The sequence below is a fragment of the Oryzias latipes genome, chromosome 12 (assembly GCF_002234675.1).
Source record: "Oryzias latipes chromosome 12, ASM223467v1".
Lineage (NCBI taxonomy): Eukaryota > Metazoa > Chordata > Actinopteri > Beloniformes > Adrianichthyidae > Oryzias > Oryzias latipes.
Window position 1 is genome coordinate 24,688,124 of NC_019870.2, and position 11,301 is coordinate 24,699,424.

Consider the following 11,301-nt stretch of genomic DNA (forward strand, 5'->3'; position numbering starts at 1 on the left):
AGGATCTATTTCAAATAGTTTGTCTTTAAACACCTTCAACTTCTAAAGATCAGCTTTCACATTTGATGTGCAGCTTCATTGTCATTTTCTTTATTCATTTCCACTTTTTTATTAAAACCATGAAACTGAAAACATTTTGGTTTTTAAAAACAAAGCCCTAAACTAGAGGTTAGATATAGAAACATTTACTGGTAGGAGTCGTTGAGGCGGGTGCGGCGCTCAGCAGCCAGAGTGCGGATCTGCTCCCAGTTGGTGATGAGCTCATCCTTCTTCAGGTGGATCTGAGAAGCATTTTGGGGATGCGTCTGCTGCAAACGTTCCACTTCAACACCCAGTGTATCGACCTGGATCACATGAAAAATGTAGGGGACCAGATTAGAGATGTCCCTAGTTCAGATGATGTCATTTCCGGACATGTTTATCCATACAGCATGTGCCCTGCCTTTTGATTCAGAGCGGCGAGGTCTCTCTCCAAACCCTCGTGTTTGCGCAGAAGAGCCTGAACGCTGGCCAGGTCACGTCCAAAGTCATCAGATGCCATCAGTTGTTCCTTCTCCCTGATCCAGCTGATTGTCTCATCAACATCTCTGTTATGAATTAAATAGTTAAAGTCAATACCATCCTAGAAATGGCTTTTTATCAGACTTACAGCTATGACCAGCGGTCTACAGAGGGCCTTTTGGACCATGTTCACCTGTTGAAGCGCTGTACTTCTGCAGACCCAAACAGCTTGGCCTGTCTCTGCTGCGCCAGGCCCTTCAGCCGCTGCCAGGCCGAATTGACCTCTTCCTGTTTGCGGACTATGAGCTCAGCCTCTGGATGTTCTTCCTGAATCAGCTTGGCCGCCAGCTGGTTGACCTCGTTCACACGCTCTTCGTGGGCTGCCAGATCTGTTTGGAACTCCTCAAACTTCTTCTGCAGGAGCTCCACATGCTCCAGGTCCTGGCCTAGCTCTTCAGATGTGGTGATGGCCTCCTGTACAAGAAATAAAATAAATCGTTTTCAGATTTTTTTCTTTACGATAAAGTTGAGAGGACATGAAGATGTAAACGAAAACATACTGGGCTTGTAACAAAGTAAACCATAAATGTTCTGATAATGTCGTGTTTCTACCAACTCTTACGTTGGGGGCATTTTTTTCTTGAATGAATGACCTGCTGCACCAGCAATAGGATATGCAGCACTAACTGCTAAATGGTAGAAAAACATGATGTGGAAGATTTTAAATATTTGTGACATTATGTGTTAATATTAATGAATGATTAATGATTCAAATGTTTGAGTTTATGATAAATGACTAAGTATTTTCAATAACACTATATAATAAAGATGCCTAGGATCAAATAAAAAGAGTGGAAAAAGCTTCAGATGAGCATGTGGACCTTATCACTGATCCAGTCCAGGGCATCCTCACACTCCCGCAGGTACTGGACCAGCTTCTGGGCCTGCAGCAGACGCAAACCTTTCTCCTGGGTCTTCTGAAGAAGGAGGTCCCATAAGCGATGCAGTTCCTCTAAGCGAGACTGGCAAACATAGGAAAAGTGTTTATTTTTATTCAAGAGGAGACAGAAAACAGAAAAACACTAAAGATGCATTATTTAAATAACCTAAAACGTGGCTTAAAATGTAAAATCTTCAAAAAAAAATCCACAGCAATAAATTTGAATCCCAGAGCTGGATTAGGTAGATTTGATCTAATATTGTTAAAAATCCAAAGATGGAGCAAAAGTTTTTTTTTTACCAGCAACCACTCCTGGACTGCCAGGAAAAAGAAGAAAACAACATGCAGAAGTTCCAATTCATTGTTAACTGACAATAAGAAAGCTGACTGATTACGAAACGCTCAGTAGTCACAGCAAATAAGCAGCACACACTTGGATATACTCAGCCATGTTAACACTTGTAACTATGGGTCTCTGTTGAGTCCGGTAAGGCGTGTAGGACTGAATCACGTCAAAACGGTCAACAGCGGACAGGAATTTAGCAAACGAATCGACGCAAGTTCATTTCCTTCATGATCAGGTTTGTTTTTTTTCCATGTGAATGCAATGATTCAACACAGCAAAGGCCATTTTCTCTGTAACTTACTCGAATGGTCTCAGAGGCGAAGTGCCCCTCAGTGATCATGAGGTTTCCAGTATCGTCCAGTTTGACAATGGCCCTCGCGTTAGCCTGAACCTCAGCCTCAAAGGCCTGATGTTTCTGCAGTTTGCCCTGTGGAGAAAAGCCATGTTATGTCGGCAAATGTACCGTCTCTACGCTAATCCTAATTCCAGTGCTGCCTGTGGAAGTGTAAAGGTCTGACAGTAAAAGTGAAAAACAGTACAGAAAAACACAAGTCCTACCTGCAGGTTGGAGGGGTCCTTGTAGTTCTCATCGGAGGCTATCTGCAGCTTTTCTTGGATCCACTTTTCCAATTCATCAGCATCACGGCGGAAAAACTGAAAGCGGTAAGAGTCCTCCAGCTTCTGCCGGCGCATAATCGACAGCTCCTTGAAGCGTCTGTAGCGGTCCAAAACCTGCTGCCGACGCTCCTGAATGTCTTCGGCTGTTTCCAGCACTTTGACTCCTGCAGTGTCCATTTTCTGAGGAAAAGAAAACCAAACACTTGAGTTTCTGTCATTTGCAGCAGATCAATTCTATGCAGAAATAAAAAGAAGCTGAGATCATTTCATTTAGATAGTACTACAATTCAAGATGAGAGGATTCTGAGTAATTAGCTGACTAAAAGTATAGATTCAAAATGTTGCCTTGAATATAGTTTAAACCAGCCAAATAAATGCTTTAATCAATTCTCAGAGGTTTATAGAGGGTTATGAGAGTAATCTAATATCCTACCAATTATTTGACATTAATAGTTATGTTTGTGTTAAAAAAAATTGTAACAAGAAGCAAGTAAGCAACAAGAAGACTAAGGGTTTCAAAAAATAAAACAAACAATATTTTAAGTGTGAAATCACTTCACTTGAACAAAATCCTAAATTTTTTACAGCAACACCAATGTAAACGCAAACTGTCTAACCCACAGTCGATCAATAACAATAAACTCCATCATCAGCAGAATGTAGTTTAATGTAGATCTTTTTGGAATATTTGAACAGATCAGCAATGCTGTATAAGGGTTCATCTTAAAGCCGATGTGTCAAACTCTGGCCCACGGGCCAAACTTGGCCCGCAGTGTAATTATAATTGGCCCCGCGAGATCATATTAAAGGTGCACACTACAAATCCTGCAATGCTTGTATGTTGGCAGGCAGTTAAAACCAGCAAGCGCTCCTTTTTTCTGTTGACAGTCATCGACAGCCATACTTCAGTCACATCAGACAAATCAATTTCACCCTCCACAAAAATGGCCAAACCAAAATGGACAACAGGAGCTTTGAAGACAGGTGGGAGGCAGATTATCTGTTCACGAATATAAAGACAGACCTGTTTGTCATGTGTGTGGAGATAATGTGGCTGCAACGAAGAGTATAACATAAGAAGACACTACATAAAAAGGTTACACATTACAAATCAGCTGCAGTTCATATTTCAATAAGTATTTAGTTTGGCCCGTGACTTTACTTCCCTACTTAATTTTGACCCACTGTGAATTTGAGTTCGACACCGCTGTCTTAAAGGTTCGAGAGATCCAAGGTATGTGTGCCCCCTTGGGGTTCCCAAGTACATTTCAGGATTTTTTTTTCTCTTTGGTCAATTACCTTAAAAGTTCAGTTTGTGTTTCCATTCTTTCAAAGGTTTTGCTTAAGGAAGTGTAGCAGCAGTCCCAGCACACCCAATACACAAATACAGCTTAAACACTCACTTCCTGGGATTCTGGAATCAAGTGGGGGGTTCAGCAGAGGCAACAAGCAAAAGGCTGAGGCCAAAAGGAAAAACAGAAAGCTCTACAAAGACTACATTGATACTAGTTTACGGTGTCAGCTTATCAGCAGACTCTCCAGGGCCTCAGTTTTTCTTGGAAATAATTATAAAGTTAGTGTGTGGCACCAGAGTGCAAAAAACTAAAGACTAGGGGTGTAACGATACACGTAGTTGAACTGAACCGTTTTGGAACGGCAGTTTCCGTTCGGTTCACTTCTGTACCATTTCTGTACGTTTTTTCTTTTTTTCCTTACATATGCATTGTAACGATCCAGCTGCTTTGTCACTCGTAGCGGGCAAACGAGAGCCGAACTGCTGTTTGAGTAGCTGCATTGACTTTCCTTGCCCCGTAATCCACACGCCCTCAAATAGTCTCAGAGAGAGAGTAAACAGAGAAATAGATTGTTCCATCTCCTTTCCAGCATTAAAGCCTATTTATTATGAACACACACGAACAGCGTAACAACATGAACCTCACTTCTCTTCATAGCTCTCTCAGTGATGTCACACTCCCCATGAGTCTTAGTGGCTGTAGGCGTGGCTAACCCCCAGGTCGCCACTGTATCAACTTTGCGCCGAGGCGGAAGTAATGTTGTTTCCTCCGAGATGCTATGAGGTGACGGACAGTAAGCATGTCAACATATGGCTAATGCAGACGTGAGGCCAGAGATGAGGACCCCCCCCCTCCATCTCCTTACGCTCTCCTGTGTGGGAACACTTCGGCTTTGTTGTCAGAATCCATGAAGGGAAAAGACAGTTGGATAACTGCGCATTTAAAAAAAATTTTTTATCAGACACTTGTTTTTTTTGATAAAAACTTACCGAAACATGTCGGTTCGTTTTTATAAAACAAACCAGTGTCTGATAAAAAAATAATTTAAAAACGCAGTATAATTTTATAGACACAATGAACCTCACTGAATCATCGACAGTTGGATAAGTCGAATGCTGTGTGTTGACATTGTTGCACAAAGATAGCATTAAGTAACACCACAGTAACGCATCTAGTCTGTTAACGAACTTAAAACGGCATCAACGACTGTAACAATCGGGTCTACAAGAAAAAAAATGTGCAAGTTCAAATGTTTTTTTTCAGGCCGGTGTTAAGTATCCAAAGTTTCTGGCTCCTGGCAGCTAATAGTTTTTCTTATTTTATTGAGCAGATCACCTACATAGGTCTATTCTATTTATTATTATGTAAAACCAATAAATGCATTTTGTAAGTAATTTTTTTCTGCCTTAGTTTTTTGTACCGAAAAAATAATGAAAATAAATAGATAGATAAAAACGTTATTAATCTCCCAAGGGAGAAATTCAGGTGTCCAGCAGCAAAACACACACAAACACACACACAATAAATTAAAATAAAGTAATAGTTCATAAAATAACAGTTCATATTAGGCAGATTTGTTAAACAGCAGTACTGAACCGAAACGTACCAAACCGAGCCCTAGTAAAGACCAGTCAGAAAACACAATGTGTTATTTACAATGCAGCAAGTTCAGTTCAGCAAGTTTTTTGGAATTGAAATTGTACCGATACTAACTCTGATTTTAAGGTACCTTCTGTTCTGTTTAAGACTCATTAAAACGGGAGTGTGTGGGTAAGCAGGGTATGATGGTCATGGGGTACACAGGATAAAATAGGTTAAAAACCATTACTGGTGAAAATTAATAAACAATGTAAAATAAATTATTTTCATCAGACTGTGTCTACAATAAGGTGATGCTATTTAAGGATAATTATTGAAATCATTAAGAATACATTTTAAATAATAAAAAACAAGTGTAAAATTTCAAATTGGAACTGAAAAAGAAACCATTGACAGAATATTGGCCGAGATGCCGAAGACAGGATTTTAAAACTGTCTGCATATGTCGCCACCCCTTCCAGCCTGCTAGACTGAAGAAGGCAGCAGCTGAAATGTTACAAATGCCTGTAGGGGGTGGGGGCGGAAATTCCACATGCATGTGAACAGCAGCCAGGCCTCCCTTCACAATGAGATCACTGCAGTCAGCCTCTCTGTCCTTCCAGCCTGTGGCCTCATGGGCAGCTTAGTCTCAAACTAAACAGCCTTCATTTGGCATTCACTGTCGTTCCAACTCACAAAACAGAAGCAACAGAATGTCCGATAGCCAAGAAAAATAAAACATCAATGCATAACCAATAAGAAACTGCTATAATTTGCAGATTTTATGCTCTAATCAGCTTCATACTTGATTGTAGTCTCTGTAAAGAAGGAACTATATTAGAATTGGCATTTCACTCCCTTTTTGCGTCAAATAGAGCACTTAAAGGGGGGGAAATGTGGTGCTCATCCATATAGCTGAGCCGGGGTGACCACACCCATGGACAAGAGCTGACCTTCAAACTGGCAAGCTCCATCACTGCTAGAAGTACCGGACATAGATTTTGTTTATGTGCACACAACAAGGCAAGACAAAAGCAAGATAGGTTAATGGCTCCCTCCTAGTCAGAATTGGCATTTGGATCGGACGACTCAGCACTGGAGTGCACTGAGCATCTATCTAGAATAAGAGGATAAAAGCTTTGGTCCCAGGAGACCGCATTAGTTTTCCAGACCAACTGATATTTCCGTGAGCTTCTACATACACAAGCAACACCAGAGTATCACTAAAGGCACTGTAAGCTGATTAGAACCATCAACTCCCTGTGATGTCCACATCATGAAGCCTCCACCCAACACACAGAGCCTGATCATTTTAGAAGTTTCATTATGTGCTGCAGAGAAATGTCAGTAAAACAGAAGCTGGTACACCTGACACAAAAACCGGACCCAATTACACTGTTTTTCTTATTATCCAGTTAGATTTAACGTCACATTAGCACGCATTTACAAAAGCTACCAACAACTTCTATACAAGAAAACAAAATCCTTCTATACTTCATTTGAATTATTTACTGAAGTGAAAGGTTATGTATTTCACAAATTCAGGATTCTAAAAGTTGATATGCTTTGTCACACAAATTAGAGTAGGGAACGTGCAATTTTTAAATTTATTTTAAGGGATACGAGTAAGGTTTTCATCCGTCATGGTCTAATATCCGGTAGCTTTTATTTCCTCTGCAAGAGTTTCCCCGTCTTGGATGGTACGGTATCCCAGCAGTCACATAAATTATTAAAACTGCTGCTGTAAGAACTTGATGCCTTCAGAACCAACTGCCTGGGAATTCTTTTTAAAAAGCATGTCAAGCTTACATTATTTAAAAAGGTAAAAAAAAGAAAAAGTTTCTTTAAACTCTCTGAAAGTTATTAACTTCAAACATTTTGTTATAAACCTGTACAGAGTTGCCATTTTACAAATAAAGATAGCTTTTTTTAAATTTAAAGTATAGTGTGCGTAATTAAAATCCATTGAAAACCATCTGAGGACAACTACAAAGTACGACAGAGGCATAATAATTTAATTTCATTAAACATTCCCCAACAATACGTTACAAACTGTCACACAAATTTTATGTAAACATGTGAAACCACAAAACTCCCCTCGATCCAGACAATTTGAAAATAATTAGATGATGACCAGACTGGAAGGTTTTTTTTAGTGATAATGAGGATATTGTAAAACACATATACCAAGTAAAATCTAAACCTGATTTGAGTGAATAAAAAGCCTAAAATTGAGTGAAGTTCCTTTCAGCATAAGCTGCTTTTAGCTCTGTAACAAACTGAATTGTAGCCCTGCAGCAGCTGATAACATTCCCTCCCACACTGTCCTAGGAGATAACAGCTTTCCTCGCTCAAGTCTTCGGCTGTGCCTGGCGATGGCGTTTGCCCTCTAAGCCTAACGCCAACCCCTGGTGTGTGGTCGACGTCTCCGTCGGGTTTTTTTCCCCCTTCAACCAAATGTGGTCATGAGACAACAGTAACATGCCTCCATTACAAGCAGATTTGAAGAACAAAATGCAGGACAATTAATTAACCCAGTTTTACACTTGAAAATGCAAGTACTGTTACTGGGTATAACAGCCAAAAAATGTAGCCCACATGATCATCTTTCCACTGACAATCTGGTTACTAAACAGAATGTGAAAGAACTAATTTAATTTAAATCAAAACACAACAATTACTTTCAGGTTTGACATACATGTCATGTTTCCTCCTGCCTGCACATCCGATAGCAATAACCTACTATAATCAGTTTCCTCTAAAATAATTGCCTTTGATAAGTTAATTAGAACAGTTTTAGATAAACTAATAAACCAGCAACCCATACAGAACGTACACCGTCTTTTCCACCAACATCAGGCACTGCCCTCCTCCACCTTATGCAACACTTAAAGAAACAGAAAAAAGATTTCAAAATATGATCCTTCGTGTGTGCAACAAACCCGGCCTTTCCGCTGTACTGCAGAAGCCCACTTAGCTGTCCTTTTGTTTCAGTGCTTGAAGAAACCCATCTGCCTGGAGATAAAGCATGCGTGGGTGGAAGGCAACCATTATCAATTTAAATGCCGGCAACTAAAGTACAGGGTCCATATAAACGTTTCATAGGTCAGGCTTAATCAACTGTTTCCCTTTTAGTAAATCCTAAACACTTAGGACTCACCAATCAACTCAAAATAGCAAAGATACAAACATTTGTTAAGACATTTTGATTTGTAGCATTAGAATAGGAAACCGCTAAAAACCAAAGCTAAACGTATAAATGAATGCTGAGTCTGATCTGCAGATGACTGAATGAAACAATGACACTCCCAAAGCCCTCTTATCACCAGACATTCCCAACAACTGGGCTGGTCACTCGACTGTTTATGATACTTCCATAGACTGGGTGTGAAATCTACTGTCACAGCCAAGAATAAAACCACCAACTAACCAGAAGAAAAGAGGCTGTAGCTGTACTGCTCTGTTTTCTTGTTTTTGTTTTTATTTAACTTCTGGATTACAATCAAACATTTAAGTATGCTTTTGAATAAACATGGTGCAGTTACAGAAAAATATTTTATGTCCCAAAATGCTTTTAAAAGCAAAATACTATGATAAAGTTCTCACTAAAAAAAAGGCATGCAGTAGATATTAAGGATGTTCTACTTCAGAAAAAGCATGCAGAAAACAGATCTTTAACTACTTACCCAATCTATAAATGAATATATTGATGCAACAGACTTGGGTTAAAGGGGGAAAAAAAGGGCTATATCAAACCACACACAGCGGATATCATCATCATGTTCCGATCGGATTTCTTCAGCCCTAATAGCTTCAGGTTTTATTCTATCCTGATGTGCTCCAGTGACAGTCTCAAACACCGTCTAAAATTTGTATTACACCAGTTAACTAAGAGAGACTGAGAAAACAAAGTCTGGACCGCAGCACGAAGAAGCGCATTGCACCTGCAGTGACTGTGCATTACCAACAAGCAAAAAAAGATGAGGCTGTCTGCACTTCCCACCTCTCCCTTTACTCAGCAAAACAGCATCATAGCCATACAGCTCCAGAAGATTCTCTTAAACATCACAGCATCCCATTTCAATGCTGGTTAATGTCGATGTCTTGGGAAAAAACTCTACAGGCTGACATCGGGGGAGACCCAGACAATTCAAAATACTACTGGCAGTATTAGTAAAAAGCCACTATGGATCTCAAAATCTTTAAATGCCAATTTTACAAAGCTGTTATATATTTGCAGAAAGAACATCAGACTAGGTAGTACTAGAAAAAAAAAAACAATTTTTGAATGTGGGTCAATGTCACCTTACAGTACAGCTTTGGCTGGTAAATGGGTCTGGTGATGTCAAAAGCAGCTATTTCAGAGCCAGATGTTAGCATCTGAACTTCAAAAATGCAGTAATCTTTTTTTCCTGATTATCAAATAATATTGATTTTAGGTAGAATTGTATTATGATGTTTTTAAAAGACGTTCACATTCCCAGAATCAAGCCATTCGTATGCATGACCATTCATGGCTAATCAGAAGATACATTATGGAAGATCTACACAGGGGTTTGGATCTTAAATGATATTCAGTCACTAAGCTTGATTTCAAGAGTTTGTGGAATACATATATACTTAAAACGCACAATTTAGAGGAATCTCGATTAAATGCGATCCTTCTGAAGAATGAACTGACAACACATGAAAGAGATCCGAGTCCAGCTGTGACACAGCAGCTTTAGCCTTTCAGCAGAAGCCTGCACCGTTTTAATCCAAACACGACTCCACTGCGAGTGGGTAACTGTGGCGTCTAACGGTGTGAGTCACAATGGAGGGGTGTCATAAACGTCTACAGAGAAAGTGGGACAGTGTGCGTGTTTGATGCCGGATGGTGATCGGGTGGGCAGTTGGAACCAAAGGTTTTCATTTGAACTGGGCGGCTCCCGTTGTTCCAGCTAACGTAGCCGTGTCTTCTAGCCCTGCCATTTTTGCAACTTAGCCTTTCGTTTTCCAACATTTGTGAAAAATCTAACCAACACTAAAATTTGTCTCAATGAAATAAAACAAAATCGAAGCAAATAATCGCCAAATAGTTAGACTTTAGCAACATTTTTTAAATAAATCAAACATATGCTTAATAATGAGGCCATAGTAGTAGTAGCGCTGACAAGAGCGATATATTGATTTGATTCATTTTTAGTATCATTTGTATGGCGTTAATAAAAATCACATCAACTGTACAAAACAAATACTAATAATATCTATTATGGTCACTCCGTGCAATATGTGTATTTCTTCGAACTACTAGCATAAAATCTAGCTAAACACAAAGGCTTTCGAATGGAAACAACACCCTTTATTTATTTTTGCAGTTTCCAGCTTTAAATGAAACATAAAGACTCAGAGTTTTTTTTTTTTTTTTTTGGAAAAGCATACCGCAACAATGTTTAAAAAACATAATTCAACCCAACTTGCACTGCAGCTAGTCGGCGTTAGCCAAAGAGCTAGCAGATTTGTAGCAGCTATATAAATCAATAACCAACAGAGCAAAATCATGCAAGACAAGCCCAGTCTACCTAATGCGCGGCGTTACGTTTACGAAATAATTCAACAAAAAGCTCATTTCTTACCTCAGTTTTTTTGTTACAGAGCTAACAGCGATGGGTTTGACGGCAACGATAACGAGAGTGGGTAGAGCTGCTCTGCTGTTTTTTTCTCTCTCACAAACGTGACGTAATTTCTGCAGCTGTACGGAAACAGCCGATGACCGCCGGTAATGGCCGACACCTCAACTAAGCCCCTCCTAATTACGGTACTCCTTCATTAGATACACATTATTGGAATGTAAACATTGTAATTATTTTATTAGATATATATAAAAACATCTAAATACCCATTTATCCGGAACTATGTTTTTAATATATAATAATAATAAAATGATACTTAGAATAATGCAAATTCAGCTAGAAATATGTTACATTTTTAAGAGGACTAGGATTAGCCTCAGGGTTCTTTCTGGTTCCTTTTTATTCAGTTCT

At 39.4% G+C, this 11,301-nt stretch overlaps 1 protein-coding gene across 7 annotated transcripts in view; it reads right to left on the minus strand.

Annotated features, from left to right (window-relative positions):
• Positions 1-11,017, minus strand: part of sptan1 (spectrin alpha, non-erythrocytic 1) — a 32,851-nt gene extending 21,834 nt beyond the window's left edge. For all 7 annotated transcript variants that reach the window (XM_011482019.3, XM_011482018.3, XM_020707837.2 and 4 more), the window contains exons 1-7: positions 10,894-11,017; positions 2,346-2,585; positions 2,089-2,214; positions 1,383-1,523; positions 695-975; positions 443-587; positions 190-344 (exon numbers count right to left, since the gene is read on the minus strand). In XM_011482019.3, coding sequence (XP_011480321.1) covers positions 190-344; positions 443-587; positions 695-975; positions 1,383-1,523; positions 2,089-2,214; positions 2,346-2,582 — 1,085 coding nt within the window. In that variant the 5' untranslated portion in view covers positions 2,583-2,585; positions 10,894-11,017. The remainder of the gene's footprint in view (positions 1-189; positions 345-442; positions 588-694; positions 976-1,382; positions 1,524-2,088; positions 2,215-2,345; positions 2,586-10,893) is intronic.
• Positions 11,018-11,301: the final 284 nt, after the last annotated feature.